Source organism: Diadema antillarum, unplaced genomic scaffold (assembly GCF_040938485.1).
Source record: "Diadema antillarum isolate AM-2024a unplaced genomic scaffold, OU_Dant_1.0 scf00000226, whole genome shotgun sequence".
NCBI classification, from domain to species: domain Eukaryota; kingdom Metazoa; phylum Echinodermata; class Echinoidea; order Diadematoida; family Diadematidae; genus Diadema; species Diadema antillarum.
The window spans coordinates 4,117,669-4,139,760 of NW_027271115.1; the positions used below are offsets into that span (position 1 = coordinate 4,117,669).

At 35.6% G+C, this 22,092-nt stretch overlaps 2 protein-coding genes across 2 annotated transcripts; both read left to right on the forward strand.

The window, feature by feature from the left end:
- The first annotated feature begins 1,442 nt into the window (after positions 1-1,442).
- On the forward strand, positions 1,443-5,275 carry LOC139724691 (uncharacterized). The gene is made up of 3 exons (XM_071635814.1): positions 1,443-1,884; positions 2,720-3,617; positions 5,257-5,275. Exons 1-3 carry the CDS (start codon positions 1,443-1,445, stop codon positions 5,273-5,275), a joined length of 1,359 nt encoding a protein of 452 aa, XP_071491915.1.
- Positions 5,276-5,819: 544 nt separating this feature from the next.
- Positions 5,820-6,629, forward strand: LOC139724730 (uncharacterized). Its single transcript, XM_071635852.1, has one exon. The coding sequence runs from the start codon at positions 5,871-5,873 to the stop codon at positions 6,627-6,629; it is 759 nt and encodes a 252-aa protein (XP_071491953.1). The 5' UTR covers positions 5,820-5,870.
- Positions 6,630-22,092: the final 15,463 nt, after the last annotated feature.

The following is a 22,092-nucleotide window of genomic DNA, read 5'->3' on the forward strand; positions in this document are numbered from 1 at the left end:
AAGAAAAAATTGTTCATTGTATCGTAGCACGCTGAATTTGTAGTGAATAGATGACAGATGACCGCTACTTTCTACTTTGGAGTAGGTTTAAATAATATATATCACGACACTGGATAGGTCGGTCTCATCCTGTTTCCCTATAAAGCATATTGGATTGGCGCATTTTTGTTGCTGCGATAGTTGCTGAGTGATGATGTTGGTCGATGTTTGTAGAATCTTTGGCGCAGTATGCTGTTTCGAGACAATTTAAAGTAACGAACAAATAAATACCAATAAACAAACAACAATAAAAAGAGAGTAAGATATCCGATAGTTTTTTTTTTTTTTAGTTTGATCTAACGGATATCCTATAGACATCGTAATATTGATGAGTATAATCTTGTTCACGAGTCGAATTAGAATTAATTTATATTTCTCGCATTCATTCGTATTTTGTTGTTTTTAGTTATTGAAATCGTTATAAAATGTGTGGTGTTGTGGTCATTTATCCTTGAATTGTTTTTTTTTTTTCTTTTGGAATTTCGCAAACTTTTTTTTTTCGTTGTACTTGTTTTTTTTTTTTTGCTCAACACGTCTGAGTTTGTTATTATCATTTTTTATTATTGTTATTCATGTTTTCTTTTAAGAATAAGACAGGGTAGACACATTCAGTTTGCTAACTGCTTTACAATGGCGCCCCTGTATATACACAAAATAAAACAACAAATGCATTTGTAGTAACATGATTCACACAATTACAGATCAATGACATAAACAAAAAGAAATCACCTTAACTACACTTCTGTTACATGTATACATAAAAATAAGGCCTTAACGATTTAGAAAAGGCTTCTTTGTTGACCGACCAACATTTTTTTTTTAACCTGCTTTTAATTTAGCATTTATTAGTGCTTCACTTTAATAATTTTTGTACATTAAGCTTTACATTAATTTGATAGTCTTAAAACGCAGGACTGTTGAAGCTCGTATGTTGTGGAAAAGTTTAGTGCATTCACATCTTACGGTATACTTGAGTGTGCATGATGCTATCAAGTAAAGTGGACATGAATATCATACGTGAGCAAGACTACCAGTACTTTTTATACTGTCTACACCGTATCTTGTTTGGCCATGTACAAGCTTGTGCAGTAATGGAGGTGAGTGTCTGGAATTGCATGTTAAACTATATGCTATGTGCTATGGCAGATCTGTGTGCAGTTGCCAGGAATCATTCGAGCGTGATAATATTATTACGTAACCGTAGGAAATGACCGCTTCGCCTGATATGGGGCGGGAGTTATAACCCTCCTTTACTCGGGTTAAGGTTCATTCAGCCTTTGGCATTTGTGGAGCACGGACCTCTAAGAGTTCAAGAAAGAAACGTGTTTATATACCCATTTTGTGCCATCTTTGTTGATTACACTTGCCTGTATTCTTACAGAGACAAAATACTATAAGCCACCATGGAAGACGTCTGTCGGAAATTTAGCTGCGAGTTTTGCAGCGCAAATTTCACGGAGAAAAAGAATTTGTTGCGCCACCATCGTGTATTTCATCAAGAACAGAGAGTATTGCATGTGTGTGATTTGTGTGGAAAAGCTTTCAGTCGGCCCGATAGTCTCAAACGACACATGAAAACCCACCAAAATCCGAATAACGTGAAAACGGATGGTGAAGACGGGCGTCTAACTTGCTCACAGTGTGATGCACAATTCATAGAACAGAAGCATCTTGATGAACACGTGAAAACACATCGCCAGAGAGATAGCTATTTGTGTCATACATGTGGACGGACATATTACCAACGTGAGAAATTTATGAAACATCTGGATTCCCATCAACACCGGACTCTTCCAAAAGCACCCAAAAAGCGAACACCTGAACAACAAGGAAACCAAGCAAAGAGTAAGTACATAAACAACAACTTTATTAGAATTTATAATTTAGTATAATACATTTTATATGTCGTGATTGATTACAACTGTGAAGATAATGGCTACCAATTTGTGGGATAATCAAAATGCTTGAACTGAATATCAAATGGTTATCAGTTTGTGTAGATATTTTAGGCAGTAGTATGCACTTAAGAATAATAAAAAAAAAGAAAATGCTAGACTAAACAAGAACAGCCCCTACTGCATATATCATTGTAAAGATGGGTGAAAATTATAGATACATTATCTATCTCGATATCTACACACTTGTACACAGCAAAAATAATGAGTTAGTTGTTTCTTACAAAATCTTGTCAGTTCTCCCTTGATTTATAATGAAGAACAAGAGGAAGCACAAACTTCTTAGTAGCGTAATGATCAGTACGAGACATCGCACTATGTAAATAAGCGTGTGACCATTCTGCATTGTTGTCTTTATGTAATGAATTTGCTTTCCATGGTTTCCAACTGCTCGATTTTATTTTTTTTTTGCGAGGATATATCCAAGTTTAATCAAATATACAACAAACGTCAAATAGTCATATATACAGTGGAAGGCCTAGATTAACTCAAAATTTGTTTGCTTCTTTGTTTGTAAAAAAAAAAGAAAAGAAAAGAAAAGAAAAAACTCAATTGTCATGTAACAAAATATAGACCGACCTACAATTCATTTGTATCATTTGGTTGTTGATTTCAAGAATAATACTGCGATACATTTTCTAGTTAGCCGAGCAAATAGGCTTTTGATTATATTAGTGCAACAAATGATGATTTATTATGCATAAATCAATGCACCCCATTTTCAGGACGTCGCGTACAGCCTGACTTGATGCCGATTATCGACATTCCTCCATACATCGACCCTGAAAGCTGCGCCGCCCAAGTGTACAGGGAACGTTGGCTTGACATTCAAGACAGACAGTCGTTTGGCAGAGTTCATCGCTTTTACAACTTTCATCTTCCAAACCTTAACAATGAAAGTCTTCGAGAAAAGGCACAAAAAGTGTTTGAACAGCAGTCTTCAGTTTTCAAGATTAATGCGTCTTACGGTTTCGTACTCTGTAACAATGAAACTAACGAGTGTCGGTATTTCTATGCCAGTAGAAACACTAAAGTACTCAACGAGCCTGCCCTCGTTACTAACAAATCGTCATTTCAAGAGTTTCTGGATACATTTCTGAAAGAAGATGTTCTGGAATATGCTCGAACACTTCGCCCAAATTCCAAATGGGTGGTTCAGCATATCACAAATGTGACGTTCTATGTATTTTGTCTCACAGATCATCCCATTGGCCAAGGGATAGATCTCCCAGCTTATGTACAGAATAACCAGGCCATTGTTTCGTTAGTCAGTAGCCGAAGGGATGGCCGGGTGTATAATGATAACCTATGTCTTTTTAGATGCCTAGCTCTCTTTCAGGGGGAAAAGTCTGAAGGTCTTGAAACCAAGGCCAAACAATTGCTGAAACAGTACACAGGCCTACCTCATGTTTCCACCTCAGAGTTTTCAGGCGTTAGACTCGGTCATTTGAATAAAGTGGAAGAGTTCTTTAAGATCAATATTATGGTGTATGAGTTACAACCAGTACAATGTAGTGATGATGAAGGTGTGACAGAATGTGAAAAGAAACTGGCAGACAATGATAATGTAGCAGTAGCCGCTAAACTCGTCCGACGGGGACTGGACAAATTTCCAGATACTATGTATGTAAATCTATACGAAAATCATTTCAGCTACATCTCCGATATTGAACGTTATTGCCAAAACTATCAATGTCGTACATGCAATAAATTTTGGAAAACTCGAAAGACACTCCATCGACACGAAAAAACGTGTACTTCTACGGCCACTAAGCATGTTTTCCCTAAGGGAAGAGCTACATTTCACAATCCATTGACAATATGGGAAGAGTTGGCTGATGAAGGGATTCTGGTTGAAGAAGAGCGCAGATACTTTCCTTATTTTGCTACCTTCGACATGGAGTCCTACCTAGAAAAGATAGAAAACAGCAACAACCTGAATGATACACCAACTGACAAATTACAGTATAGCTCTAGACATATTCCGATGAGTGTAAGCGTTAACTCAAATGTTCCCGGATACACAGAACCATTTTGTCAAGTGTCCGATGGAGACTCACAAAAACTAATCGATGACACTGTGATGTATATGTTAGAAATTAGTCGGAGTTCTTATTCGTTGCTTCAATCTTTCTACAAGGACGTCACAGAAAAATTAGATCTGAAAATACAAGAATTTGAAACCTCGCAAAAGAAAACAAAGAAAAGCCTAAGAAAGCAACCCATCTCATGAGACTAAAGCAACGATTTGTCAATCACATCGAAGAACTGCCTGTGGTTGGGTTTAATCGGGGAGGTATGACATTAATGCCATTAAACAATTTCTCTATCCTTCACTTTTGAAGTATGATTCGGTCGACTTTGTCATAAAGCGAAACCATAATCACATGGCTCTGAAGTCGCAACATCTCCAGTTCTTAGATATTTCAAATTTTCTTGCCCCTGGATTTTCGTACGCAGCATTTCTAAAGGCGTATGACTGCGAACAGGGGAAAGGTTACTTTCCTCTGGCTGGGTGGATTGCCTCGAAAACTGAATGAATCTGAACTTCCCCCTATTGAAGCTTTCAGGGATAATCTCAAAGATACCTCCTTTTCAAGAGAGCAGTATGAATACTGTCAGCGCATCTGGAAAGAAAATAAGATGTCTTGCCTGAGAGATTATTTGATATGGTACAATAATCTCGACGTTACACCTTTCATGAAGCTGTGGAGAAGATGCGTGAGTTCTATATGAATCTCAAAATCGATCTGTTCAAAGACGGTATTTCAGTTCCTGGACTTACCATGAAGTATCTGATAAAATGTAGCCCAGAGGCACACTTTAGCTTGATCTCGGAGAAAGACAAGGATCTCTATTACACATTTCGTGATAATTTGGTGGGAGGTCCGTCTATCATTTTTCATAGGTATCATGAGCGTAACGTAACAAAAATTCGTGGGGTAAGCCATGCAAAAAGATAGTTGGTTTTGACGCAAATGCGTTGTATTTACACGCAATTATGCAAAGAATGCCAACAGGTCACTATGTAAGACGATCGTATCGAGAATGACTTTAAGCAGAAAATAGGCATCCGATCTCCCAAGAGTGGTAGAATACGAAAGTTTTTGTCGACAAATTCCCATTCGACATGCCGGTAATTATTCTGAAAAGAAAATCGGACATCTCCAGCTTCCCGTGGATGGCTTTTGTGCCGAAACCAAACAAGTATTTGAATTTCATGGATGCTACTTCCATGGGCATTCTTGTCATCTCAATAAAGGTCGTACAAGGAACACTAAACTGGGAAAAACTATGGAGGAACTGTTGGAAAAAACCGAGGAAAAACGGCGATACGTACAAAGTCTGGGTTACGAATACATTTCCATCTGGGAGTGTGAATATAAAGAAATGCGCAAAACTGATCCAAAACTAGGCGCTTTTCTCACGGAAAGGTTTCCTCCCCCTAAATACCGACATGGGTTAACCCAAGAGAATCTTCTCTCTGCTATTCAACATGGTGCTCTCTTTGGGTTCGTTCAGTGTGATATCCATGTGCCTGATCATCTCAAAGAACACTTTTCAGAAATGTGTCCAATTTTTAAGAATGTAGACATATCTAGAGAAGATATCGGGGACGTGATGGGATCCTACGCCAAGGAACATGACATCATGAACACTCCTAGGCGTAGCTTAATTGGGAGTATGTTTGGTCAAAACATTCTACTGTACACACCTCTACTCCAATGGTATCTTCGCCATGGATTGGTCGTATCCAAGATACACCAATTTGTGGAGTACAAGCCCATTGCCTGCTTCAAACACTTTGGCGAAAGCGTGTCAAATGCTCGACGTAGGGGTGATATTGATCCCTCTAAGAGTATAATAGCTGACACCATGAAACTAATCGGCAACTCGTCCTATGGTAAAACTATTACAAATAAGGAAAGACATCGAAATGTCAATGTTTGCGACGGGAAAAAAGCCGAGAAACACATCAATGACACATTTTTCCGGGACTTGAACCCCATCTCAGACAATTGCTACGAGGTTGATATGGCGAAGAGAAAGATTAACATGGACCTTCCTGTTCAGATCGGTCATGCCGTCTACCAATTAGCAAAACTACGCATGCTTCAGTTTTATTACGATTTTCTCTTGGAATACGTGGATCCGTCAGACTTTCAAATGTGCGAAATGGATACGGACTCCGCTTATATCGCCATTTCGTCTGAGTCGTTTGATAACATAATCAAGCCCAATATGAGACAGAAGTATGAAAACAACAAGGCACACTGGTTTCCTCGAAACGATACCCCCGAGAATGCTCGATATGACAAGAGGACACCTGGGTTATTCAAAGTAGAGTGGGAGGGGGATGGGATAATAGCGCTCTGCAGTAAAACTTACTACTGTTTTGGTGCTACTGACAAATTCAGTTGTAAAGGAGTCAACAAGAAGCAAAATGACATTACGAAAGACATGTACCTGCAGGTACTCCGTTCAAAGGTTGCTGGTAGTGGCGTCAACAAGGGATTTCGTGTGGTCCAAAACGGAATTTCGACTTATTCACAAATTAAGAATGCCTTTACCTACTTCTATCCAAAGAGGGAGGTACTGGAAGACAACGTTTCAACTACCTATTTAGACATTTAATGATAAAGAGAAGCTGTTGTCATTAGATCATTTTCTCTATACATGTACATTTTGTTATCTTTGCTTGTTTTGACATTGGCTAGTGTCACTGCACGCTCTTATAAATGAAAGGAACTGTATCATACAGTAACGTCACATCTCAGTGTCATCGGTTAGTTGTGGATAACCTACGCTTATGTGAAATGCTTTTGACATTCTTTTCTCTCTCTCTCTCTCTCTCTCTCTCTCTGAGTGATGATATTACATTGTATGTTTCATTTTTTCACAAGTGTATTTGTTATGTACTGCTTATTTTTTACTCACGTACACGCAGTATAGCAAACCATTAAAACCGATGGTTATACCGTCAATCAACCCAGACCTTTTGTCAAATCTGACTTCCCCAAGCGGTGCATGACATAAAACTGATTGAAGCATGCCCCGTCTATGAATTCTGCAGTGTAAAGATATGTTCTGTACTCATTCACGTGATTATTAATGCAGGTACTGATGTACTGTTGTATAGGTATCAATTGTGTGTCTGATAGAGTGAAGTGTATTACATGTATTAGTTTTTTCTTCGAAATGCAGGTTACAACATGTACATATAAAGATACGGGGCAGAATTGTTGTAAATACAGGTGTTGTGAAAAGATGTGTTACTCGTACACCAAGAGTCAATGGACACGCATGTTTTCTTTAGTATAATCATCGTAATATACAAGTATACAAGCTAACACATCAAGAAGAAGAAAAAAAAATGTTCACAGTCTTTTCTATGTTTCAACCACATCATCTTGTACAATGTAATTGATTTCCCAATAATTTACGCTCGTATTGCACGCCAACGTTTTGCGCTCATATTTTATTCTCAAAAAAGAAGAAGAAAAAAAAAAGAGCGTTAACTGTATTAGTCTAACAATTGCCAATTTGTCATTGCTGTTTTGATATTATGAACTGTATTGTTATCTACAGGAATATATACTGTATTTTTGTTCTTGTAAGAAACAAACCTATAATTGTTGTGCTTGTATTTTCATAACTTTTGTAATCGTAAGCCAATAATCGACGATAATGCATAATATCGTAGATTAAAACACTAAAGTAATGTTTGTATAACAACGGCTAAATTTCGTCCTGTATGTATTTGGTTGCGTCGACTGCTGATACGAATTTACAGTTACTTATTTAAATTAGTAAATACAGTTACTTATTATGAATTAGCAGAGAAGGGTTTAGTAATGTTCTATAATGTCTATATATTTGTAAAATGTTTATATTCTTATACGTGAGATACATCAAGCTATGTATGGAGACAGCGTTCCTTCAGGCAAAGCACTGAAAATGCAAAATGGCAAAGTACCTCATGAGACGAGTAGAAGTATTAAAGACATTCAATATTTCACGAGGAAACAGATTAAAAAAAAACAAAAGTGTTTTTTTTTAATTGTATTCATTCTCAAGACGGTTGAGTTTTAATTCAGTTGTCAAATTGTCATTGGTGATATTGTACTGCATTGTTATTTCGCACAGGGCTTATTCTTTTTTTTTCTATGCTAAGGAATGTTAACGTGTTTGGTTTTTTTTTTCAATATTTTTACAGTTGTCATACAGAATGTCCTGAAAACGCGTAATCACCTAGTGTACATACGCATGAAAATATCGATCAAAAGACAACCGCAAAGTATCCCATATAGGGAATAGTGTAACAGAAGCGTAATTATATATCGGTATTGTATTATTGTATCGATTGTTCATACAGATTTACAGTAACTTATTCTTATTAGTTGTACATAAACATAAGTTCGTGCATACACAAAAATCTGTGTATGAAATTTGAATCGATGTTTCCACATTACAAGAAGCATACGTATTTTGCAAAGAGATGTAACCTAATTAAAAAGAAAAAAAAAAGAATTGTATGTATCTAAATGCCAAATGTTGCAGTCTTTCCCCTCAGTCCTTCCTGGAACCGACGATCTGTTTGATGCATCCTGCATGTGTGAGTGTTGCTGAATGGCATGAGTAGGCCTACTGGAATCTCATTTGGAAAAAAAAAAAATAGATAAATGATAATCTATACGCATTCTTGGTAGGAATAAAACAAAAAATGCATGCAGCAAATACGAAGAAAATCTTTATTCATCAAATATACACAGCAAAATGGGGAAAACAGTTTAACCAAACATGTATACATGTATATATACATAGCAACACATGACATCTATTTTTACACGCAGAGTTAGGACAGGTATGTTGATGCGTAAACAAACGATAACAAGCTTTAAACTTGTTTGACTTATAGCGAAGAAGAATCTCTGAGACCTTTTAACGTAACACACGCATGTAGTGACTAAAATTGCTTAGCGCATTAAATAATATGAACGAATGCAAGAAATACAAATTTAATTCTCTCTGATTCGCTACAAGACCATGATGGTCACTGATGTTTCGATGTATAAAACGTCCATGAGATCAAACTTAGAAAACGGGCCATCATATCTTAATTCTCTGTAGTTGTTGTTGTTGTTGTTGTTGTTATTGTTGTTGTTGTTTATTTATCTGTTTGCTCTGTTTGTTCGGTCGTTCGATTTATACTTCTTTTGTTTAGAAGCACCATACCACATCAACAAAACTGCAAACATCCATCGACATCATCCTTACGCAACTATCGCAACAATTCAAAATGCGCCAATTCAGTGTTTTATCAGAAAACACGATGAGAGCGACCAATCCAGTATTATGTTATATAATGTTTTAATCTACTCCAAAGTGAAAATAACGACCATGGACTTTTATCTGTATACTGCTTATTCAGGTTGGTACGATACAATGATGAATTCCCTCAAGCTCTATTTTATTTTGTTTTGTTTTGCCCTGTTTTTGTTTTTGTTTCACTGTATTGAAGTTCAGAAGAAAATTCAATTATAACGTTACAGTAAAAAATTGCTCGCTCTGAATATCTGTCGATATTGCAAGCGATATGCTCCACAGCCACCAAAAGCCAAACTCGAGTAAAGGAAGTTCAAATCTCCCTCCCCACTTCATGGAGATGATTTCTGGCATCAGCTTGCTTGCTTGCTGTAAATATCTATGGGTATACTAATGCAAGCGATATGCTCAAAAACAATGTAAAGGCCGAATAAACCTGAACTGGAGTAAAGGAAGGATAAATTTCCCTCACCACTCCATAGAGACCAGTCATTCCCTACGGGTTACATAATACCATCGACCTTTCAAGCCATTGTACAAAAGATACCACTGCACTTTCAAACCTTCGCCTCCATGGTTGCACAAGCTCGCACGATCAAAGGTTGATCAAAACACGCATCATTATCAAAAAATACTGGTAGTCTAGTTCACGTATGGTGGTCGCGTTCAATTTAGTTAATATGTGATTGTCACTCATAATCGAGTGAAATACTCAATAAAGCATGGATTCATATTCAACAGCATATTATATACGAACTATGGTTGAAATAGTGTACGATTCAAGTGATGCATTGACGTATTTTGAAGAAGAAAGAAACTCTGGGTCCATTTGTATAGATACTTGATTTGTAAGTTGAATAGCTATACATATTGCGTATACATAATAAATCAATTGATGCTGTTAATTTTTTTTTCTTTCTTCCCTTTTTTTTCTTTCTTTCTTCATGTGTATTATGTAGGCCGAATCTAATGCAATAGATTCGAGTCATTTAAAACTTCCTAGTATTTTGCTATTCATTGAGATTATACATCATGATCCGTTACGCCCTCAAAATGTTGTTAGGTATGTAGTATATCCTATCCGTTGTGCCATATGAACGATCGATAATAAAGATCACTTTGCTTCATGATACTTCATACGAGGCTCCAGGCAAAAACTTCATGGATTGCAGGTTACATGTACTTTCACGAAAAAACAAAAACAAAAAACAAAAACAAAAACAAAAAACAAAACAAGAAAAAAAAAAAGAAAAAAAAATAATAAAAAGATTGTCACTACAGCACATACATGTATATTCATGCATACAGCTCCACATACGCCCACCCTTTCTCAAAACAACAGCAGCAACAACGACAAAATGTAAGGCTCCACATCTCATAGTCAAAGCGCTTGCAAAGGCCCCACCCTCATCTTCCTGAAAAGAAAAAAGACAACAGCAAATGTACTGCTCCACATATCTGGTAGCTTAATTGTAGAGGCTCCATCCACCCTCACCTTTCTACATTTAATACAGTAACAAACGTGGCGCTCCACATCTCCCATAGCTTGTAAAGGCTCTACCCTCACCTTCCTAATAAAAGACAATAACAACAAATATAGCGCTCCACATTTATCAGAGCTTGTAAAGACACTTACCCTCCTAAATAAAAAAAAAATGACAACACTAATAACGATAATATAGTGCTCACATCTCATGTGATAGCCGCAGCGCTTGTTAAGGCTCCACGCTCACCTTTCTAATATCAAAGGAAAGATAACAACAACAACAACAACCACAGATGTAACCCTCCACATCTTATGGTCGCATCGCTCGCCAAGGCTCCATGCCACAAGTATTCAGATTCGTGATACGCTAATTTGCATATTATTTACGAATACAGCATCGGCGATACTACGGTTTCATGCTTATTCGTAAGGCTCCACAGCTATTAAGAACTCTCATCTTTCCTTTTAGAACAAAATAATCGTAACGCTCCACAGCGCATTGTGACAGCGCTAAAGGCTCCGCACATACCTTCCTAAAACAAGCAAAGAAACAAACAAACTAAAAGTAAGTGCAGCGCTGAGTCCACATCTGATAGTCACATCGCTTGTCAAGGATTGATGTTCATGGAAAGCTAATTTGCATATTCACTGATAAATCATCACTACGACCTAATGCATACACATCAGGCTCCAAGGCTAGAACTCTCACCTTTCCTCTAAGAAACGAAAATAAATGTAGCGCTCCACATGTCATAGTCACAACACTCAAGGCTCTACGCCCAACTTTCTAAACAAGCAAATAAATAAACACACAAACAAAAAGTAAGTGTATAGTGCTCCACATCGTCACCGCGCTTGTCAAGGCTCCACGAACGATAGATTTGCGTTCATGGAAAGCTAATTTGCATATTCACTGATAATCATCGGCGATATTACGGCCTCATGCATATGCATCAGGCTCCACAGCTAGAACTCTCACCCTCCCTCTAAGAAACGAAATAGATGTTACGCTCCACATGTCATAGTCACAACCCTGAAGGCTCCACACTCACTTTCCTTTAAAAAGTCAACAACAACAATAATAACAGCAAAGGTAGCGTTCCACATATCATGGTCGTATCGCTTGCCCGAGGCTCCACACAACCAACCTTCACGCTGATTTACATATTCGCAAATAAATCGAGACTTAACCTCAAGCATATTCTTTAGGCTCCACACAACGCTCGCCTTTCCTCAAAAAAAACAAACGAACAAAACATCGCTTGCCATACGCAAGGCTCCACGCTTACATTTACGTTCGTGGCAAGCTGATTTACATCGTCCAGAATTCATCGTCGCGACATCAGCAACCTCGTACATATTCACAGTCCTGACAGCTCCACAACACCGTCAAGCTTTCATAATCTTATCTAAAGGATGGGCTCATTTCCCCCTTATTAACGCTATCTAATCCTGCCAGCAAATAATGACATCATACATATTCATGTATGATTGTATCTCATGCATATCTATCGTATGACGTCATCATCTCATGCATATTTATCATGTGGAGCCAAGGTGGAGCTCCACCGGCTCCACCGGCTCCACCGTGGTGCCGAGGGGAACATATATATACTACTCACCTTCCTATATTTATAGTCTTTTCAGAGATGAAGCAGCAAAGCAAAGCCAACACTTCAGAAACCCAATTGACTCGTAAATTTACCTCTGAGAAAATAGCAGATTTGAATATTGATCTCAGCTATGAACGTTGGGACAGTGTATTGATGGAAGAAAATGTTGATGAAGCTTTTAATGTTTTTATGACATGTTTTCAGTATTATTTAGACAAAAATATACCCAAAGTTAAAAGGCAATGTAAACGTAAACGTAGAATTAAGCCTTGGATAACTAAAGGAATATTGAAGTCAATAAGAAAGAGGAATATGTATTATAAAATGAGTATTAGAAATCCCACAGTGAGTAATATAAATAGATATAAGGTTTATCGGAATAAGTTAACATCTGTTATTCGTTTGTCTAAAAAATCATATTTTGCTTCTAAATTTGAGAAGGTAAATGGTAACATTTCAGGTACATGGAAAATTATAAATGATGTACTTGGTCGTTCAAAAGAATCAACAACCCAAAATAGTTTCAGACATGGAGATCATGCATATCATAAATCAATAGATATAGCAAATGTTTTTAATTCATATTTTGTAAATATTGGACCTAATCAAGCTTCAAAGGTGCCAAGCACAAAGGTAGATTTTAGGTATTATTTGGAAACCCCATGTGAGTTTTCTATATTTTTTGTTCCAGCAACACATAATGAAATCATTCAGGTTGTTAATTCGCTCAAATGTAGTGATTCAGTAAGTCATGATGATATAAGTAATAATCTTTTAAAGAAAGTAGTTTTGAATGTTGTTACTCCACTTACTCATATTGTCAACTTATCACTAAGTACTGGTGTTATTCCAAGTAAAATGAAACTTGCCAAAGTTATACCCATTCACAAGAAAGAAGATGCTTCCTTTATAAGCAATTACCGTCCTATATCTATTCTCTCTAGTTTGTCAAAAGTTCTGGAAAGAATTGTTTATAACAGACTCTACGGTCTTCTGATACAAAATAACTTACTCACGTCTTGTCAATATGGTTTTAGGAAACACAACTCAACAGACATAGCTCTTATTGAACTCTGTGATAAGATTTCCATTTCATTGTCTAAGAAAGAACATGTACTTGGAGTATTTATGGACCTTAGTAAAGCTTTTGATACCATTGATCATAGTATATTGTTAGAAAAGATGAATGTTTATGGCATACGAGGAACTCCTCTTGTGTGGTTCAAGAACTATCTTTGTGACCGAAAACAATATACCATCTATAATAACTTTCACTCTGATGTATTACCAGTCAAATGTGGGGTTCCCCAAGGTTCAATCCTGGGGCCTTTGTTATTTCTTATATACATCAATGATATCTGTAATTCATCCTCTTTACTTCATTTCATTCTATTTGCAGATGATACCAATGTATTTCTTTCTGATCATAATCTTGAGCGTCTTATTGACACTATGAATACAGAATTACCCAAAGTCTCCGAATGGTTCAGAAGCAATAAGTTATCATTAAATGTAGAAAAGACAAATTATATAAAGTTCAAAAGTCAACGATCACTAAACTGTGGCATTCATTTTGATATTATTATAGATGACATGAAAATTGAACAGAAAGAAAGTACAATGTTTTTAGGCATTACTGTAGATGACAAGTTGAACTGGAATCTGCATATTGCCAATGTTGTGACTTCTGTAGCACGCGGAGTTGGAATATTGTACCAACTCAGACCATACATATCAAGCTCTACGTTGTTCACCATTTATAATTCCATTATCCTGCCTTATATTTCTTACTGCAATATCGTTTGGGCTTGTCAGAAGACTAAACTCAACTCACTGTTTCTCCTTCAGAAAAAAGCTGTTCGTATTTGCACGAACTCGGATTACAGGTCTCATGCAAACCCATTGTTTTTTCAATTGCGTACACTCTCCATTTACGACATTCCTTACCACCAAAGTGCTGTCTTTATGTATAGATTCCATTCGCAAGAACTTCCCACCAACCTGTTAAACATGTTTCGTTTTAATTCGGCTATTCATAGTTATTCAACCAGAATTAATTTTAATTCGGCTATTCATAGTTATTCAACCAGAACCTCGACAAACGTGCACCTAGAAAATCCAAAAACTGCCCTTGCCCGTCGATCCATACGACATGCCGGTCCTGACATCTGGAATTCTTTTTCTCATGAAGTGCGACGGTGCCAATCAAAGCATACTTTTAGAAGACTAGTAAAGAATACCCTTCTTTGCAAATACGTTTAAACAATACTATTTGCATGGTTCTTGCCTGCTGTCTTACCCCAGGTTCACAGGTTTATTTTGTCATACGTACACTACGTACATAATAGCAGCGAGTCTTTCTATGTTAGTTGTTACCAGAATTGTCAATCTTGTATACCTTTAACTACCATGATGTAGAGTATCCCTCTCCTTATCTTTTCCTCTCACTTTTCTTTCTTTTTCTCTCTTTCTCTCATCTTCCTATCTATGAACAAATTGAACGCGCATAACACATTTTTTTTTTTAATGATGTTTATGTACATAATATGTGTACGTTAAAAAACAGACAAAATGTGTAATATGTTTCATGTACAAACTATGTGCATATTTGTGAATAATGTATGTACAAGTGTATATGCATTATGTGAATAAATCAAATTAAATCAAATCAAATCTGCGAATGGTAAATTATGCCTTTAACTGAGATTACATTTGAAAGTACCATTTTTGTTACAAGAAAGCTTTAAATTGAGTATATGAATAAAAACACTGACCCAACTCCACTGGGGGGTCATTTTGGGTAAATCAATTAAAACTGATTATTTTTAATTTGTTAAATAACATTATATTTGATCATGATACACAACACTGCATCAGAATATCAGTCAACATGCTTATTTTTGCAAAAGGGCAAATCCAGGCCAAAATTTTCATCATTTCATAAACGAGAGATGGTATACGCTGGACGAAAATCCAACAAGCATGATTCCCATTATTCTATTCTGTACGCAGCTATACGGCATTTTCGAATAATGCCCTCTTATGTGACCCGGTATTAGGAAATCCTATTGTTTGATTCAAGCTATTCGCGTGCCCTCGAAAACGTGCACCGTATACCCGAATAGTACTCCCATGTGAACCCAGCCTTACTCATTTCTTTTCCTTAAACAACATTTTAGCAACCAGTTAACAATAGCGAATCCAAACATCACATACTAACATCTTGTTTAAGATCATGTTACATCGTAATTACATTCACAACAAACTAAACCCCGAATTCTCTTTTGTTTTCTTTATATAAACATGAAATCTTTACATTCGAAAAATGTATGGGCCTATGTAGGCCTATACTTCATGTATAAGGTCTGATATCCCTTTAGCTGCACAACTCGACACATGGTTCATATTCTTACTCGCATTAGGTCGCATTATGTGCGCAACTCCTTCGCACTGACAATACGTCAATGTGACTGTGGCGTCAAATGGGTAACTTAAATTTGCTTACACAGCCGCTCCACACGTTTTACAATACAAACATGAGCACTGATATGTTTCTTTACATTCATAGCCACGTCCACACCATTAAAGGGGCCCTGAAATCCAAATGCATATTGATTTGTGTTGATTTATGATACCCTCAACATCACTCTCGCGGTGAAACGAATATCTAGAAACATTCCATATATTTCTAACGATTTTTTCATCTATTTTTCTTCAGACTACTTGGGAACGCCCACAAAAAATCCTTCCAAACCAATATTCTTGAGATGACCTCATCTGTTAATGACTGCTAAAGTACTGAAATGTTTAACAAAGACATTGGAATGCACCTTACCCTCGACTCAGCATAACTTGCATGTTCCCTCGCCATGTCTTTTGTTAGTCACATTAATATCACAGAAACATGCAAGTTATGCTGTTTTTCATTGTTGCATTTAAACATAAGGAGTGTGAATGAACATTTCGATGAGTTAAAATTTGTATTAGAATCTGATGCAAGTCAGTCATTTTCGGTTTGGGATTTTTACAGTTAAACCAGGTTTAACTTCTAATTCTGGAAATTCTTGTGCAATTGACGGTTATGATAATGTTTGTTAACAATAGGCCCGATAAGAATGGAGGAGGTGGTGTACCTGTGTGGTTATATCACGTACTTTTGAACGTATAGTTAATTAAGATATTTATGAAATGGCAACATCGTTAAGTCTTTGTTTATAGAAATCAGCTATCCCAGGAAGTATGAATGTTGTGGTGGGATTATACAGACCTCACAACTCAAATATTTTTTACCTATCTTTCAGATTGGGCAAATTTCCCCAGATTTACGAAGTAAGGATTATTTTTTACTCAACGATTTCAATGTTGACGTACAGAAGTCCGAGAACAAATATCTCGAGTGAGTTTCTCCAATCTTCACTCACTTTTTGTCCCCTTCCTTTCTTCCGCTCATATCTAAACCTGTTACGGATTGCTCTGCTACCATCAGATAACTTGTTTTGTTATATTCTACCACTTCTCGATTCTTTTTATTTTTTTTTTCAGATATGACTGATCATTTTCCAATAATGACTTATTTTACTCTTGAAACATAAACCAATGTAAAAACGTCCGTCATTTCTTTTATTTAGTCGTAGAGTTTCGCCTAAAAAGTTAGGTAGTTTTGATGCGGCTCTTGAGAATGCTGACTGGTCGAGAGTGTTAGGAAGTGATATATATATATATATATATATATATATGTATATATGTCTTGATTATTTTATGGAAAATTTCAATCATCATTTAGGTGATGTAATTAAATAACAAACAAACAAAATAGATCGGATTAAAAAATAAAAACCTAGGTTATCGTGGATTTCAAAATCAATTCTTCATTCAATCAATAGGAAAAATCGTTTGTATTATGAATACAAAATAAAAAGAAATGAACGATGAAAGAACAAATAGTCACCATCACATAAAGCACTACTTTTACAATGATTTTACGTTCTGAAAAGAAAGCAAAATGTTATTTCAAGCAATTACTGAGATATAAGTTTATTATGAAAAATAGTTAGAAAGTTTTAAAGTAGGCCATGAATATTTCGAGTAAAAATTCAGACATTGATAAGATTAAGTTGAACGATGAATTAATTAATGATCCAGTTTGTATTACAAACGCTTTTAATTCTTATTTTTATTTTAAAAAAAGTGAAAATTAAATTCAAAATATTCCTGCAACAGAGAATCATTTCAATGAATTTCTTGGTCAGCGTAACCCCAATTCTATCTTTTTACGCCAATTGATAAATATTGGGTCATAGATATAGTTTATTCAACTAACCATGCAAACGAATTCCTGTTATGATGACATATATAATTTCATTCTCAAGGTTGATATATCTTCGGTTTCTGATCCACTTGCTCATAGATTCATTTTTTTTTTTTTTTACGGTGTGTTTCCTGATGAATTAAGCTGAAGTGATCCCATTTTTCAAACAAAAGCGACAAACCTGAATCAGTAATTATCGCCCAATTCCATTGTTATCCTCGCTGTCCAAATTAAAAAAAAAAACTCATTTATAACAGAATTTTCAATTTCTTGAAGTTGCATGAAATTTTTATCAATTCTCAGGTAGGTTTTCGAGGAAAACATAAAGACTATACTCATGTTCTTTTAAGTTTCGTTGGTTGAGTGGCTCGTGCAATTGATAATCACTCTCGTGTAATTTCTTGGACTTCTCCAAGGCCTCCGACGCGATTAATCATGATATTTTACTGCTCAAGTTATTTCATTATGGAATGCCTAGGAGGGATAAAAGAGTCTTTTAGGCAATAGGAGACAAGTTGCTACCATCGAAGATAATTATTCATTAATCAGAGAAGTTAATTGTGGCGTTCCACATGGAAGTCTTTTTACGGCCGTTATTATTCATTACAATTAATGTATCAATGATTTTTGGCACGTATCTGATGATTTCTCCTTCATTCATTTTGCAGATGAGACGAATATATTTGATGACATTGATTTTCTTGTTCACAAAGTTAATACTGAATTGAAAAAAGAGAGATAGACACACAGATAGACACACAGAGAGAAAGAGGGATAGATAGATAGACAGAATCAGAGATTTATAGCCACACAACACAGGGAGAAGGGTAGAAAGACAGAATGAATAAAAAAGGAAAAGGGGATAGACAGATAGACGGACAGACAGACACATCAGAAAGACACACAGATGGACAGAAATGGAGGAAGGTAGAGAAAGGGTCAGATGGATGGCAGGCACAAGTGGGGAAACAGACAGACAGAACTACACAGACACAGCCAAACAGATCAATAGAGAGAGATGGAGAGAGGGAGAGGAGGGGAAATGAGAGAAACATATTACAATTGTATACTGTCATGCCTGTAGAGAGACAGCCGTTCCGAGTTCAAATATGGGTGATGTTACAGCTTACCTATTTCAGAATAGTACATAGTACACATATGCACTAAGCATAGCAGGGCGCCAGGGCAAGTGTACTTTGTAAGCACCAATGCATGGAAGAATATAAAAGACACCATTCCCCAAACATAGTTATTGGGCGAAACACCGTGTCTGCCAGTGATGTGTAGCAACACTTGTAGCATGACTTTAACACTGCATGATGTCTTCATTATTATTGTGCCTTACTACAGTGGAACTGATTTTTGTGCGACACGCTCTACTCACTATTGTGTGGGGACAATGGAGAAAAATTATGAGTCTCTGAGGTAAATGCTAATATCTACACACAACGATTTTGATTTTTGATTTGATTTGATTTATTTCCGTATTCAATCAGATACAGAAAAAAAATGAATACAAATTTCAAAAGCACAAAGACAAAGAATAGCAAGTGCAGTGAAATAAAACGATAACAGTCACAAATTCTAGATACACAGGGCAGTATACATACTGTAACATAAAATACAATACACAATATTTTTTCCAGTAAATAACAGAGATGATTGAATACAGGAGACCGCCATCGTAAGCGATTAGCTTGAAATGGATGGGACCTCATAAAAGGACTATCCAACAACACAACACTCTTGGAGGAAATTAAGTGATCAGGTGGGTGCAGTGCAGTTGCAGGAGTGGGTGCAAGATGCAGTTGGAGGAAGAGAATAGAGAATAATATATAACAATCATTCACCATAAGTATTTGTTATCTTAACATAATGAGTAGGAGAATATGATTGTATCAAATACCTCTTTAGTGAAGCTTTCAAAGAATAAATACTTGAGCAAGACTATGTTGTCCGGGAGATTATTCCAATGTCCGGACTCGAATGTCTGATAGATTTGTGTGTCACTAATTATAATTTTGGATTCAAAAGATGGAAATTTATACATATACGAGTAGGGTACGAATGGACAGAAGTCCTAGACGTAAACCTGTTATTGAAAAATGATCGAAGTTGATCATGAATATATGAAGTGTTTGTTCGCAAAAACCGATAAGTCCATATTTGCCAAACGGAGATATTTGCGATTAAAGGTCAAGAAAAATACAGAGAATAATAAGAACATTTTTGCTTCTTTTCACCATAACTTCAAAAATGTACCTTTATATGTAGTGACCAATATATCATTTAAAAGGTATTATTTTGTACTTTATGACAGAAACCGTACTTTAATCTTCAAAAATGGACTTATCGGTTTTTGCAAACAAACTCTTCATATTCAAACATAATTACTGCTACTTGAAAAATATTCGAATCAGAAAACTTTAATGTTTTAAGTTCATGAAATCAAGAATCAGTATAAGCTAGGAAACGCGATCCAGTATAAATACTTTTAACTTTCTTTTGTAATTTAAAGATAGAATTTATTTTGGTAGAGCCGCAATTTCCCCATAAGATATTAGAATAACTTATATACGGGAGAGTTAAGTAATTATATAATAAAAATGAATTTGAACGAAGGAGAAAAAAACCTCAGCTTGGAAATAATCCCTATATTTTAAAAAATGCGCGTTATAAGATGATGCATATGTTCATTCCAAGTCAAAGTTTCGTCTATATATACTCCCCAAAAATTGAATTTGTTTTCTTTTCTAATGGAATATTATCAATGTTAATATATATCAGCTTATCTCTATTATGAGAATGAAGTTTAAAATGCATAAAATGACTCTTTTTTATATTCAAAGCAAGTTCATTAGACTTAAACCAATTTGATACTTTACTAATTTGAATCATTTAAAATCTTAACATCTTTATGAGAATAAAATATATTAGTATCATCAGCAAATAAAACGAAGGAAAGAAGAGAGGATGTATTAATGATATCATTGACATAAAAAATGAATAATAGTGTGCCCAAAATTGAGCCTTGAGGAACACCATAAGAGGAGATCGGAATCAAAACCATCAAAGGTAACATATTGTCTTCTATTAGATAATTAATCTTTAAACCATAAAAATGCCTCACTCCGAAAACCATAATGACTAAGTTTGGAGGGCAGAATAAAGTGGTCAAGAGTGTCGAATGCCATACTTAAATCACAAAATACACCTATAGCATGTTCTATATTGGCAAAAGCACTCGTAATTAAATCATATTTTTTTTTTATAAATGGTAATTCAGTAGAATAGTTCTTTCTGAAACCATATTGATTTGAAACACATCTAATAATAAAGAAATTTAGAAGTTTATTATAAACATGTTTTTTTTCTAAAATTCTGGATATACTAGGCAATAAAGAAATTGGACCATAATTGCTAATTTCATGAGGATCGTCTTTTTTATGAATAGGATTAACTTTGGCTATTTTCAGGAAATCTGGAAAATACCTTGTGATAAAGAAAGATTAAATAATTTATACGAGTTAACGGTTCTGCGAGTTAATAGACTACATCAATGTGTATTTCTTTGAAATACTAATTTTGTCAAAACCACAAGATTTGGAGCTATCAAGAGATGGTAATATTGATAATTTCACTGGGATTTGGGGGGTTAAAATAAAAACACTCGCGATATTTGTCAAAGAGATAATCTGTCAAATGAGCGGGAGTATTACTAATTTTAGTAGCACTTACCGGACCGATATTACCGAAAAAGGAGTTAAATGAATTTGCATATGTATTGGGATCATTTATTTTGATACTGTCCATTTTACGTGATATCATCCTTTGGTAGGGAATCGGACTTTTTACCTGAGACCTCTTTGATGATTTTCATGTTGAATTAATATTTGAAGAGGCCTTCTTTATTCTATCAGAAAAATATAATCTGCGAGATAAACCGATCAATTTTGTCAATTTATTTCGATAAATTTTATACATACATATTCAAATCAAATTCAGTTGGGTTACGAATATGTAACTTATACAAACCATTTCGATTTTTTTTTTTAAAGATTTCAAAATACTTTTTGTAATTTTAAGTTTTTGTTGCTTTACTTCGCGTATATTTATTGCACATAAAAGTTATTATTTTCAGAATAGTACAGCAATTTTTAATGAAAAACATTTATATGCCATATTAACATTATTAACACTACAAATGTCTGTCCATTCCTCTAGAAATAAATTCTATTTCAGCGATCCTACATTGGATAGACGGACAGACATGAGAAGAACGGCAGACAGACAGATAGACAGACAGCCAGCCAGAATAACAGAAAGTCATACAGAATCAGAGAGATAGACACAGGAAGAAAAGCT